General features: G+C 37.6%; 1 protein-coding gene and 1 long non-coding RNA gene across 3 annotated transcripts; one reads left to right on the top strand and one right to left on the bottom strand.

The window, feature by feature from the left end:
• Positions 1–2,007: 2,007 nt before the first annotated feature.
• LOC134539843 (uncharacterized) lies at positions 2,008–10,813 on the bottom strand. 2 transcript variants are annotated; one of them, XR_010076355.1, is made up of 4 exons: positions 10,624–10,813; positions 9,481–9,670; positions 6,587–8,461; positions 2,008–3,757 (listed from the first exon to the last, which is right to left on the bottom strand). It is a non-coding gene; the product is annotated as an uncharacterized LOC134539843 (long non-coding RNA). The 2 variants fall into 2 exon arrangements; XR_010076354.1 differs by having other exon boundaries at positions 6,587–8,453.
• A 149-nt stretch (positions 10,814–10,962) lies between these two features.
• LOC134540058 (N-acetyltransferase 8-like) lies at positions 10,963–14,481 on the top strand. Its single transcript, XM_063382517.1, has 2 exons — positions 10,963–11,041; positions 11,800–14,481. The coding sequence occupies exon 2, from the start codon at positions 11,837–11,839 to the stop codon at positions 12,509–12,511; it is 675 nt and encodes a 224-aa protein (XP_063238587.1). The 5' UTR covers positions 10,963–11,041; positions 11,800–11,836; the 3' UTR covers positions 12,512–14,481.
• The last annotated feature ends 659 nt before the right edge of the window (positions 14,482–15,140 follow it).

Here is a 15,140-nt window from a genome sequence, read left to right as displayed (position 1 = left end):
CAGCTCAAAACCTTGACAAAAACTAGCAATTTCATCTTTGAACTACCAGGCAGTCATGAACAAGAAAGAGGTTTTGATTATTAATTCAATAATACTCAACAGATGGCAGCACTTGCCCAAAACCTTTACCAAAAAGTAGCCATTTTATCTTTGTTCTACCAGGCAGTTATGAACAAGAAAGAGGTATTGATTATTAATTCAATAATACTCAACAGATGGCAGCACGTGCCCTAAACCTTTACCAAAAAGTAGCCATTTTATCTTTGTTCTACCAGGCAGTCATGAACAAGAAAGAGGTATTGATTATTAATTCAATAATACTCAACAGATGGCAGCACGTGCCCAAAACCTTTACCAAAAAGTAGCCATTTTATCTTTGTTCTACCAGGCAGTTATGAACAAGAAAGAGGTATTGATTATTAATTCAATAATACTCAACAGATGGCAGCACGTGCCCAAAACCTTTACCAAAAAGTAGCCATTTTATCTTTGTTCTACCAGGCAGTCATGAACAAGAAAGAGGTATTGATTATTAATTCAATAATACTCAACAGATGGCAGCACTTGCCCAAAACCTTTACCAAAAAGTAGCCATTTTATCTTTGTTCTACCAGGCAGTTATGAACAAGAAAGAGGTATTGATTATTAATTCAATAATACTCAACAGATGGCAGCACTTGCCCAAAACCTTGACCAAAAAGTAGCCATTTTATCTTTGTTCTACCAGGCAGTCATGAACAAGAAAGAGGTATTGATTATTAATTCAATAATACTCAACAGATGGCAGCACTTGCCCAAAACCTTTACCAAAAAGTAGCCATTTTATCTTTGTTCTACCAGGCAGTCATGAACAAGAAAGAGGTATTGATTATTAATTCAATAATACTCAACAGATGGCAGCACGTGCCCAAAACCTTCACCAAAAAGTAGCCATTTTATCTTTGTTCTACCAGGCAGTTATGAACAAGAAAGAGGTATTGATTATTAATTCAATAATACTCAACAGATGGCAGCACGTGCCCAAAACCTTCACCAAAAAGTAGCCATTTTATCTTTGTTCTACCAGGCAGTTATGAACAAGAAAGAGGTATTGATTATTAATTCAATAATACTCAATAGATGGCAGCACTTGCCCAAAACCTTGACCAAAAAGTAGCCATTTTATCTTTGTTCTACCAGGCAGTTATGAACAAGAAAGAGGTATTGATTATTAATTCAATAATACTCAACAGATGGCAGCACTTGCCCAAAACCTTGACCAAAAAGTAGCCATTTTATCTTTGTTCTACCAGGCAGTCATGAACAAGAAAGAGGTATTGATTATTAATTCAATAATACTCAATAGATGGCAGCACTTGCCCAAAACCTTTACCAAGAAGTAGCCATTTTATCTTTGTTCTACCAGGCAGTTATGAACAAGAAAGAGGTATTGATTATTAATTCAATCATACTCAACAGATGGCAGCACCTACCAAAAACAAAGCATCAGACTATGCAGTTATAACTGTAGCTTTGTTCTACTGCATAGAGCATGATAATGGACATTTATTCTTTATTTAGGCAACTGGAAACGTGGATGACTTAATGAAATATAATCTTTAGAAGAACACATTAAGGTCTTTAATAAACCCACCGGACAAAAAATTAAGTCACCCCTGGAGAAATTATTACAAGCATCATTTAATACCATGTAACTCCACCAATGGACTTCATTAACCGCCTGGATTCGGTTAGGAAGTGAGTCCACCAGGTGGTGCAGGTACGTAACATTCAGGTTAAACCACTGGCTGAGGATTTGATCGGGTATCAATTGCATTCTCATCATGCAGATGTTGATTGAAAGAAAGAAAAGTTTAAACAAACATTCTGGTTCATGTTAGAGGTCAGGTGGTCACTGCAGTGACTGAAGCATGAAAGTTACCTAGTTTGTGCATTTCTTTTGATAAATGTTATCACAACACACAGTCTAAATAATATTTTTTTAAAATAAAAATTGTACAAGTTACAAACTTTGAATTGTAAATGTATTTTTATGAAAGTACAAGTGGTTCAATGACAAGAAATTTCTCTCCAACTGACAACAAACACAGTTGAAATCCTTCAACATAAACAAAATACTCATATCAAATATTCAAAGTAGACCAAACACACACACACAAACACGTGCACACGTATGAATTTTATGATAATTGGTCATGACAAATTACATATAGGCTATGTACCTAATTAGAAAAAAAAATTCGGCAAAGATTATTATGGAAATTTTGCTTCAGTCACATTCAGTTGGTTTTGCTCTTTGAGGAATAAAATTTATATCTCACTGAAAACATATTTCAATAAGCTTTAAAACAAGAATTTGGTAATAGTATCATGCATTAGCAGACCAACTTAACTAGTTTGCAAACTGCTGAATACCACTAACTCCGGATAAACACATTACAAGAACATGAATTTGCAGAATACACTTCACTGAACGAAATACAATAGTGTATGTTAAGTACTACAGTGGTGATTCAAGAAAGTTTTGTCAATCAGCTTTGTGGTTCTGAAGGGAGCTGTTTATTCCATCGCAAATTTTGGGATGATTTTTATTTGTAGTTTCAGTGTTACATACTTCTTTGCCGTATTCCTAACAGAGGATTTTCTCACAATACAACCAAAAACAATGCTAAAAGGCACTATAATTCTGCATTTAACTTCCACAGAATCATTATAAAGATATTTTTAACATAATATTAAAAATGCAATACATCTGATTGCTACATACACATAATCAGTAATATACAAGTATGTAATAATTTCTTCTCTTAGTCTTCTCATACTTATAACATAGCTTTGAAGATGGAGAGGGCTCAACAAGATAATTTGTACAAGCCAGATTGGGAAATAAAAAAGCATACAGCACAAACAATACTGGAATATGGGTGTGTGTGACCTGTGACATAAGAAATAAAACCAGCAATACGCAGGTGGCATGCAGCATGTACAGTGGTGAAATACAAGGGTAAAAGTTCACATAAACATAGCGTGTGCACAATATTAAGATTTCAATAGAACCTCATTTTCATACTTGGGATTTACAAATTCCTGTGATTAACATTTTTTTTACTTGAACCGACATTTTCCCTATAGTATTAATGCAATACTTCCCCGCTTTAAGTGAAAGCATTTACCCCCAATTTACTTTGCAACAGTGCTGCATTTAAAAGCAAATCATCAAAAATGTTTAGACACAACAATAAAAGTTAGCACATAATTAAAAATGTCTGCTTCTCTCACCCAACAAACTGACATTGCACAGCACTTTGTAACACTATTGTTTTCTTTCATTTCTAAGAGCACTAAAAGACTCCAATGCACCCAATCACATGTCTGCTAATCACTTCACTGTAGCATCTATTTTAGAACTTTTTCGTAAGTCTAAATATGTATACATTTGCTTGCTTTCCTAAGACATCCCCATAAAAAGCAGTCGATCAGAATCGAATCATCTCACAGTTTTTACACTTTCCTCAGGACGTTCTTCAGCAGAGTCTCAGTAAAATGGATGAAACGGGTCTGCGCTAGGAAAGCCGCGGATTTCTGCTAAATGTATGTCTTCTTCACCTTCTGGATGGGCTTGTTCTCGGCCGAAGAGTTGGCGTTCTTGCCGTTGGCGTTTTTTGGCGGCACGTTCAGGACCAGGTTGATGGCCGCCTTGTTGTTGGCACAGGGGGGCAGGTAGGCTGCGTCGACGTTCAGTCCGCCCTCCGTCAACCTGAGGAATAGAGACAGCTGGTTTCATTAGCGTAGCACACCTCTGGCAGCACGCCACAGTGACACTGGCATTGCTCCCGAGCCTGGTACACACGAGCATCTCTCAGGAGGCACATCTTCGCTCGCAGCGAGCCTGCTTCTCACAAGTGAAAAACAGTTTTGCTCAGTTAGCTATAACATCATTTAAAAGAAACTTTTAACAATTTTGGTAAGATATCTTGGCTGTTGGGTCAAGTTCCTGTCTGTAAATCAATATAGCTAGCCGCAACCCAGAAGCCAAAATACCTAAGTTTAATTAATCCAGCCACTAATTAAGTTCACATTTCCTCAAATATTAATTATTGACTCAACATTCATAGGAAACACGATAATGAGAAGTTTTGCAATTATTTAAGCATTCACTACAGGAACAAAATGTATAAAAAAAAATAACAAAAACATTGCCTACAACTGTTTGTTATAAGACACATCTAAAGGTGTACCATTATGAAAGCACATTGATTCGAATCAGCCTATCAAAATACGAGCCACCATTGCATGAACTACTACTGGCACAAATCATCTGGATGTCAGCCACGAAAACAGTTTTGGGCTTTCATTCAACTCCAATTACGGCAAGAATCGAAAAACTGAAAGTATACAGTATAACTTTTCCAAAAACAGTATTTTTAAAATTTTTAATTCTTGGTACTTGGATCTCACAAGTCAGATAATCAGTTAAAAAACTATCACTTTCATGTTGATATTGGCACACTCCTTTTTTTCAGCAACTTTTTATCTCATGATTGTAAAATGATGTTAGAGCAGGTTCCAGATTTATAAATAGAACACTATTTTTTATGAGCGATAACTTATTGCTAAAATGAGCACAACTATTTTAAGTCACACAATGTCTTGCATGTGGAATACCCCACTGAATAGCATTTATTTTTTAGCTTTTGTCAGAACAGCAAAAATTAAAAAAATCATATAGTATATCAGTTTGTGCTTAAGTTCTTGTTCAACTTTAGTTTTCTGCTCATCATCTGATCACGTGCATTAGGCTTTATACTTGAAAATATAAAAGCCATAACACAAGCTACATTAATCAAATTCCTACAGGAATAGCTGAAGGGGAAACCACACCTGTCCAAAGACAAACCAGAAACACGGAAGCTGATGTTACTGGTCTATAATAACGGTGAGGATGAGACATCATCCACCGAGATGGCACTGGGACCCACAGGCTGTTGCTGTTTCCTGAACGGTAACTTCGGAAGAGGCCCCCTACGATGGAGGAGGGCCGTGTGATGTTCAGAACTGGACTGCGCGCGTCAACTTTAGGGGTTTTATGGTCTCAATTTCATCACTGATGGTTTCGAATATGTCTCATCTCGACAAGTCGACACGGATTCGACATTGCCATGCCAAATTCAGCATTGAGGTTTGACGCGTGCCTCCCCTTCCTATATTAAATATCACATTACTTTACGTGATAATTAAACCCAAAACGAGTTTTAATAAGTTCAGAAGCCATTCAGGGAAAAATGTTTCGGCAATAGGCCTTCTCACGTAATATGCGGCGATGAATCTGTGCGACGTCGTAGGTTATAAACAAAGCGACGAACAATAGAATAATTCATTAAAGCAACCAACCATCTTCGCCCTTTATTTTTTACGTCGCTATAACCACACATATTAATTTACTTCAGAATATAATAGTAAATATGGACGAGTTATGTAAACAATGTATATTTTTCTCTTTCGCCACAGCTAAACATGTACATTGTGACGCCATCTTGTGACCGGCGATCTACCAACTGTATTAATATTTTATAATAGTATAAATTTAACTAATTAAGTTGTGAAAGCAAGTTTAAATACTTTTTAATACATAGGATTGAATATATATGTATGAACATATAATTATTTATGTCAAGTTTATCTTTTCTTTTTAATTATTAATATCTAGTTTATACTTCCACCACCAGGGCAGGGAAATTTCGGCGAGATTCGTGCGCGCGCATCTCATCCCTTCCAAAGAGGAGTTAGTTCGCCCCTCCCTTCATTTCTTTGTTCCCGCGCATTTCTCCCTATATAAAGGCGAGGTCATCCACCTAAAAGACAGTGGATCGGCCCGACGGCCAGTGAGGCTGGAATCCGCCCACTGGCCATAGGACGATCATAGGGGGAGCAGCAGAACGACTGGCTATCCGTTTTCTGCTGCTCGCACCCCTCCTTCGCGAGTTAGGCCATCCGAGGACCTATCTCGGCATAGGGAATTTGTCTCCCTTCCCCCCCCCCCCCCTTTCTGGACGATAGGGTGTACCGTGTTTCAAGTCAGTGTGTGTTGTAAAAGCCGATGCAGGCAACAAATTGAACTGTTTGGACATACAGGTCAATAAAAGTTCCGTGTTAAATACCGACATTATTTTCAATGAATAGTTTAGTCCCATCCCTCACCCCACTAGCTATTCGCCTACACCAGCCGATGTGAATCCTGCCGCAAGACCAGCAGTTGGACCTTCTCCACCCGATACCTGGCTCTCACCCAAGAGAGACATCGGTGAGAGAAGAAGAGGAGACGCGACCATCACAGGTTTCACACATTTATTTCCTATCTTCTCAATCTATCATGCCTTGTTAGTTTTGTCACTATTAGAAAACAATCAGACTTTAATAAGAAAGAGATATAACAAACATAGCGAGTGAGACAGAGTCCTTTGTACGTACTTTAAAAACCCATCTATGATAAGAGAGTCCCAATTTAAAATCTGACATGTTCATCTTTACACATTTAGTCAACTTTGTGATATGAACACTTATTTTTAAAAGGGGAGTGGTTAGTTACATGAGGTGTAGTTCCCGGTTTCATCTTCAGAACAGGACTCCAGGGCAGCTTATACCTTCTGCAACCTCTGCTTCGGAAGTCGAGTCGCCATCACAGCCAGATTACTGGAACAACATCAAAATGCATCATCATCTTGTCATAACTACAAACGATACTCCTCACTGAACTATCTTTCATGAAATAACTACCAATTTTTTAAAAATGGGACTAAGTTTAACATTTATAATGTTTACTTAGTTTTAAAATATTAAAAATTTTCCGAAGTATGTATTATTAGATTGAATTTTAAAAATTAACAACATTTAAAATGACTCCAGATTACTTTCATTATATCTCAGCTACTACTATTGAAGTTGGAAGCAAGTAACTTAAAAATCTTATATGTAAAGGGAAAATAAAATAAATTGGACAAGCAATTATCAACTTGTCACCCTCAAACAACCTACACAGGAGAATACCTAGACTTGGAAGTAATGGACTAACTTAAGGAAAGGTTCCAACTCAGTAACTGGTACAGTTCATCCACCATAATCATCACAACACCTGCCATTCTTCCACTGGGTTGACGGCCTCTTTGCCTGACCCACCCAACAGCATCTCTCCCGGGAGCCACGAGAGACAATAATAACAAACAACTGGAAGTCCAGGGGAAACCACTCTCTGGCTTCCTGAAGAGTTACTCTTCTTCCACTGTAAACAAAGATCAATAGCACCCTCTCTTTTAAAAGAGTCCAATCACGACGAAAACATTCACAGGTCCAAAACATGTCCAGCTAGGTCCACCTATAATTGGGGAGGAGGAGGAAGTAAAGGGGGGGGGGGGGGGAGATCCAACTTCACACCAACCCTCTTCTTCTATGTTCACTTCTAGGATGTAGAAGCATCCAGTAAGCCAAGGTCGATAGGAAGGGGGAAACGAAATGGCCAGTTTAAATCCCACCCCCCAAAATTTCAACCATTCCTAACCCAATTCTTTAAATCAAACTAAATCTGCATACAAAACTTATTTGTTTAAATGGTTTTCAAGAAAAAATAAATTATTCTTATTTCATCTTTCAACTTACTAATGCCCTAAGAAAATTAATTATGCAGCCAACCTCAATCCCTATTAGTAGAAATAAAAAGATTCAAAACAAAATTGAGTATTTGTCAATTTTATATACATATGTAAATATATCTGTCATTTTAATTTACTTAATTGTCACAAAGAAATTTTAAAATGGACCAAAAGTTATAAATAGTTCCTAATGAAATAAACAAGTTAATCTGCTTTTGGTTTTATAAATAAAACAAACCTAACTCATGCCAACCCACTAAACATTTACCACAAAAACTTGACTTCAAACTAATCATAACATTTTTAACTTGAACACATGTTTCAATCACTATCCCTTAATGGAAAAACATAACAAAATTGAGCCTGTCTGTAGCAATCTTAACAGAAATTATAAAAATACCTAAAAACACTGATTTTCGAATTAGTGATTAAATTACAACTAAAACCATATTGAGTACTTAAAACTAGCTCCTTAAATCTGTATCCACCAAATTAAAAAAAAATTATAATGGCAGTCTACAGTAAAAGCTTAAAATCATAAACACTCAAAAAATCAGTAAGTAAGCTCACAGCATCGTGATGTCCAATCTGCAAATAAAATTAATTAGAAACACCCTCTCTGGCACAATCCTGTCTGTTTTCTGTCTTCTTGTCCTTCACATGGCTTCTATAAAACTATAAAATTAAGTACTGAAAAACTTTACATGACCCATGTCTGCTAGCAAGTCCCAATGTATTCGGATGCCGTCTTTTTCTATGTCTTCATCTCGATATCTTCCAACACCATGGTCTCTTCTAGAGGAAGGGTAACTGAAACACTCAAAACAACCATTTGTTCACAATCTCTCAATTATGCATTTATCCTGCAGAGAAATCAATTAGTACACATTCACCTTAACTCATGGGTTTTTCCCTTCAAATATTGAAACTGTGATTATTATTGTACATAGCAACTTAGTTGTTCAGTAAAATACAGGTTTGTTGTCTGCATATCTTGACCTTGATTTAAAACTGTTTTCTTGTAACTTTTAAGTGTGACACATTGCACTACCATAGTGGCCACAGCAGCCACACTTATCAATGTTGGGTGTTAGTATACATTTTAATCTTTTTTTTAATTCATAATGTTCATCTGAAGTTAAATTTGTCATTAAATTACTAACAATCAACAGTAAAAAAAAAATAATGAATGCCACTCTGCACTTACTTTGTGCTGTGGTACAAAATTTTGGGAACCAATTTTTCTGACTTTTCCAAATTTACCTGAATATCCACTTTTTTTTATAGAAACAGTAGTTTGTATTTTAACATTATGAGAACACCAAGATATCAAATATATACAGCAAGACAGGGTGAACGGAAACAGTCAGTGAGAATCATAAAATCCCAATTCTTCAATAAAAATCAATGTTAGTGATGTTGTAAAATAACTTGCAAAATATAAATTTTTTTTTAATTAATGATTTTGTTCATAAAGATTTTTAAGGCAGACTGTTTCTACTCACCTCATTTTATGGTAGAAGTTTTAAGCACTACTCTTTGTAATTTTTGTTCACTCTTCTATAGTGCAATGTTTATTTCATTTAATACCAATTTTTCCTCACTATCCAAATTATTTTATTGACCCCCAAGGAAATTATTTTTTTCAGTTAGAGAATTTCATAGTGATACAAAAAATTATTCTGCTAACAGTGGAATCCAGATTAAAATTTACAACTTTTCCTCGACACGCTGCAATGAGCCTTAATTGTGGATATGTTATCCGCACGCACAGCAACTCACGAACAGATACGAGACTCTGCCTAGTGGTCGCCCTGGCCTCGCCGCAGACGCTCACCTGTTGAGCTGGTGGTGCTGGTCGTTGAAGGCCATCTGGTTGTACTGGTCGCCACGGCAACGCCGCGAGAACAGGAAGCCCGACACGAAGCCGACGGCGAGCGCGGCGAGGCAGGAGGTGGCGACTGCGATGCTCAGGGTCTCGGCCGTGTAGATGGGCAGCTTCTGCTGCGACGAGGGCAGCTTGGGGCCTGCAACAGCGCGGGCGCGCTCTGCCAACGCTCTGCCGGCCACTCGAACCTCTCCCCGCAGAGCTCAGACGCGCTGCCCACACACACTCACACCCCACAACAAACTATCTCTAGGGGGAGGGGAAGGTAACTGTGAATATCTCTTCGAGGGGAGGGCGGGGGTGGTCTGCATCACGAAGTGCGGGTGTGAATGCCTCTACACCCGAGGCTGAGTCTCGGCGGTGAGACGTCACCTCGATTCAGAAAATATTCATGCTACATAATGATATTCCCATTCAGATAAATAATTACGTACAATCCATAACATAATTTGATATAAGTAATAATTTTAAAAAGCTACAAATGTTGATTTGAACAGGTTCCTCCAAATGAGAAAAATGGACATGAATACTTTGTGGGAAAAGGTATAGGTATATAGCATATATATCTAGCAAAACTACACTGAATCATAAAAAAAAATTTTATTAAATGTTTAATACTTTGCATTTTTTTTATAGTTCTGCCATTTTGCCAGAACTGTATGCTATGTACCACGATTTTCTTTATTTGGACGTGTAGGTGACATGCAGCACAACTTAAGGGCATCAGCTGTATACCTTGGGTTTAGTTTTATATCTTAAAAAACATATATAAAATTAACTTTAACTGCAAAATATTGTTATTCTTTATAGTTCTGTGACATTTTTGCCAGAGCTGTTTCTTGACTTATATTCCTGAAGTGCATTTTTATGGCCAGTACTGTACCCTTCCTATAATGTGCATGTTTATGGCCAGCCTGTACGCATTCCCCTTTGCCTCCTCCAACAGAGGTCGCTCGAAAGGAGGGGAAGAATAATGAATAAAATAAATAAAGCCAACTTCAGCCTAGTTAGTTTTTTATGTATAATTATCTGCGATATTAAAACTTATTTCATACGTACTCTAACCATTTCATAAACGTAACTTCAAATTACCTGTCGTAGAAATTCTTTCATCTTAAAGGTTCAGGGTCACACTTTATTTAAATCGTGTCACCAAGAAATAAAATTAATAACATTTGTTTAGAAACGGTATTACTTTTCGAATTATTCAAATACCAAAAACGCTGGAAACATGGACATTGTTTTGTAAACAACTGTATAAATGTCACCACCTTGATAGAGTAATAAAATTAGCACAATTTTTTTTAAATTTCAAATTATTTAATAATAATAATAATATGTGACTAAAAAAAATTAATTCCAAAACGTTGACGTTTAAGATATTTTAATTTTAAAGCATTTAATTGTATTATGTTGTAACAAAAACAGCACGAAATCAGTAAACAAAGGATGGTTTCTTTTGTTCGTGGAGGCTGTGAGTGTTTTAAATGCCTGACATAAACAAATAAAGGTAGGAAGTTTCATAACAATAATACAAATTAAGCCATTTAAACCAAAAAAAAAACAACTACTTTTTGGACAAGGTTTTTCTGACATTGTGATCTAATAGTTCACCATTTAAACAAATGATTAGGTTAGGTTTTTATGTATTACAAATCTGTGATATAGAGAATGAAAATGGTCAGTTGGGTTAGGTTGTGTGGACAGTGGGTTATGATAGGTTAGGTCCATTTAATATTCTTTAAAATTAGGATGATTGGTTAGGATAGGCTAGCTACATAAACTTGTCATTGGTTGTGCTATGATCATTTCTCTCACACTAAAAATTAATGTGGTTTTATTTTTGAAGATTCAGAGCAGCCTTATCCTCATGTCTAGCGATTTTTCAACTTTCATTGGTCAACACTTGAATTGGCTATGAGTGATGCGTTGCTGACCCATAGACTGTTCTGTTTATTGGTATGCATAGTATGTGAGATCATTTCTCATGTTGAGCCAATCACGTTAGTAAAATTTTCCAGTGTGTTACGCAAAGGAAAATTAATGGAAATACATAGTTACAGTAAGGTTATCCTAAAATGTTTAATCACCAATTTAAGTGTACTGAAAATTCTGTGTTATTCTTTTAGTTTAAGTGTATTCAAATACTATACCGACATATATTATAGGTATACATAACCTAAACAAAAGAATTCCGAAGTCACCCTAAGGCAGGTATTCGGTAATATTCAGGCATCAGGCATGTCGAATACTCGGCTTGAATCGTAGGCTTCCCTGGAGTGGAGCGGAGCGGGCAGCGGAGCAAATGGCGCCGGCGGTGCGCCCCTGGCGGCCGGGCGACGAGTCGGCGTGTCGCGCGCTGCTCTCCGAGGCAGCCATGGCCACCGTGCACACTGCCTTCCTGTCGAGCCTCACCCGCGAGCTCACCTTCCAGCTGGTCGTGCTCACCGCCGCGCTCTTGTTCATCTTCGTGGGCGTGCCGCTGGCCCGGTGCGCGCTGGCGGCGCCCCTCGTCGGCGCGGCGCTGTACGCCGGCGTGTGGCTGAGCCACGCCCAGCAGGCCGCGCGCGCCTCCCAGGGCCTCCACACGGCCCCACGCCGCGGCGGCTGCTGGGTGGCCGAGCTCCCGGGGCCGCTGCTGGGCCGGCCGCGCGTGGTGGGCGTCATCGCCGTGACGCAGAGCCTGCGCGCCGAGGACCGCGCGTGGGTGCCGCGCCTGGCCGTGGCGCGTGCCTACCGCCGGCGCGGTGTTGCCTCTGCGCTGCTGGACCGCGCGCTCGCCTTCTGCCGTGACCAGGGCTATGTGGCCGCGGATCTGGTCATCTCCGAGTACCACGACGCCGCGCGCCGGCTCTTCCACGAGAAGGGCTTCTCGCTGCGGCAGGTGTACCACCGGCCCGTCCTCGGCTCGCTGGTCACCGTCTGCCTGTACCAGCTGTGCTTCGAGATCAGGGCCGGCCGCTTGAGCGCTGATCCGTGATCGCGCGGTGGGCGGTACCCCCACCACAGACTCTGACCAACCCTCTTCCTCCCTTGCCAGTTTCACCTTCATTTAGGATTTATACAGAGCTCAACAGCTCTTAAGCATCATTTAATAACAAATTGCACATCTAAATTTCACAGCTAGGTATACAATTTCATATAACAGAATTAACCTAACCTAATATTAACATATGATGTTCTTTAAAAAAAAAAACCTGTTTGTAAAATTTAATATAATGAGTGTTAATATAATGGTTTATGATATTTATTAACTATATTTGTTTGCAAACTTAATATGACCCAAACGAACAAAATAGAATGGCTACTGTTTGTAAATGAATTTATAACAATTTTTAATAAAGTTAAACCTTGCTAACTACCTCAAATTAGGGAAACACAAGTAATATGTGGTGAAGTGAAAAAGCTTAACAGTTGTTCAAAAAGATAAGGTAACTTTAAACTACATACCCTTAGTTAAACAACTGTGTGGTGAAATTGGCCTTAATATGAGTACAAAAATAATCTAGAAAATGTGTTTTATATAACTTTATACTGGCGTTGCAAACGATGCCAGCAAAATTATGGGATGAAAATTATTTAAAGGAAAAAAAAACATTTATCTTAAAATTACTATGTAAGAATTAATGAAGTTATTTTAACAATTTTTCATCAATACTTATTTTTATATGTTCCAGCAGACACACAATTTTCCTTGGAATCAACACCATTCTCAAGTAATTTTTGTAAAATCTCGCGGGACTAAAATACTTATTTTGCAACAAAATTTAAAAATATTTCAACATTTATTATGACATTTTAAATTTGGCTAACCATAACTATCCAAACCTTATACTTTTGGTATGGTGACCTCTACCTAATAGCCTTCACATTAAAACCTAGACGTTTTGAAAAAAATAATATAAAAACCAAGCAATATCTCACAATCATTTATTAGTCATTACCTAACACTGCAGAAATACTTACTTGACTATGCTAAACATAAATGCAATTAAAAAAAGTAATGTTTACAGTCTAATTTCCTGAAGGAAACAAAAAACCTCAGAGGTTGCTGTGCTGTCTCTCTATTACCTTTGCTCCTGCCCCTAGCAGTCTCAACAAACCTTTTTTCTTGAGGATTTCTTCAGCTCTTGTGATTAGAATATTGTAGATCTGTGCACTCGTAAATTGGTCTGGAGACTGGAAGCACTTCGAATAGGAAACTATATTTCAGTTAGGGGATTGCTGTGGACAAGAGCGGCAGTCGGAAGCACTCGGCTGTTAGTCATGTGCAATCACAAATCTTAAGAACTTAAGTGTGGGGAGGGGGTGGGGTTAAAATGACCAACCATAAATAAAAATTGGTTCACCCTTTTTTTTATATTAATGAAATATTTTATTTCCTCTCGTATATCTTGTTATTTTGTATGGGATTATATCCACATTCCATACATAATTATTGGCTGTGTGGTGTAAATACCAAGCCTACAGAAGTGTTTTACAAGTATTTTGTTACTCTGTGACAAAGTGTTAGTGTGACTTGGTACGTTCAGGTGAGAGTTTTTCTATACATTAATGTTCAGTGAAATCTATATGTGAACTGTGGTGTGTATTTACTTGTATGTAGGTCCAGAAGACAAACTGACTTATGTATTGTATGGGCCTGCCTACGATTGTCATCAGCAATGCATAATTGAACTACTTGTATATCATTGACTGACCAATATATTTTTGTATCCAGTTGGAGTAAAGTCTTCTTTTTAGACTAGCTAAATCTATGACTGAATGCATCAGTGCACCTTGTATTCATCTTGAGGCACTACAATCCCTGGATGAAGTCTGCCTGGGCTGCTTCGAGACGGACAGAAGTGGCAGAACACTCGGGTTGGCAGTATTACCTCTAGAGTGATTTACGAGCTGTGCACATCAGATTTTGTATTTTGAGAATAAAAAAAATTGTTTATGCTGGTTTGTGTGTTTTTAAACATTTCAATGTATCTCAATCAAACACCGAATTTATATGCAACTGCAGTACTTATTATTTAAAAAAATAATAATAATAATGCAGAGTTGTAGTTTTAAATAATTGTTAGTATAAAATTTTTATATAGCCTAGATAAATTCTTCAAATCACTGCATAAAGTTTTTAAAATCCTTGAAATCACTTGCAGGTTACTTGTTAGGGTAATTATGGAGAATAAAGTACTTTTTGATATTAAAGTAAGCGTTGAGATGTTAAGCATGTTCTACGTAATATGTTTTGTGCATTATCCTACTATGTACATCTCATTTCAAACTTTCATATGTCACATCCACCTCCAGAGCTGCTATTATTTCCTGGAATACAAATATTGTTCAAGTTAGCTTCTGTGATGAGGTACACTCCAACAAACAATCAAAAGTGATATACAAATATTAACAAAAAAAAATTCACACTGATCTTTCTTGTTGCACTAGCTGCTCCTGGGATTTTCAAGCTAGGGCATGTTTATAAGACTGTTAAGTTGTGTAACTACCTGAATAAGATAGTAATTTTGCCCTTTCATACACAACTAGGCATTATTGCAGAAATTGATCCCGCTTAACAATTCAACTGTATGTTGCAAGAATGACTATTCTCTCTGTCATAG

Source organism: Bacillus rossius, chromosome 16 (assembly GCF_032445375.1).
Source record: "Bacillus rossius redtenbacheri isolate Brsri chromosome 16, Brsri_v3, whole genome shotgun sequence".
NCBI lineage: Eukaryota > Metazoa > Arthropoda > Insecta > Phasmatodea > Bacillidae > Bacillus > Bacillus rossius.
Note: the sequence above shows the minus strand (reverse complement) of the source record. Positions and strands in the feature narration are given on the sequence as shown.

Bases quoted from the DNA above. Each gene is read 5' to 3' on its own strand.
- LOC134540058 (XM_063382517.1), top strand. From the start codon at position 11,837: ATGGCGCCGGCGGTGCGCCCCTGGCGGCCGGGCGACGAGTCGGCGTGT.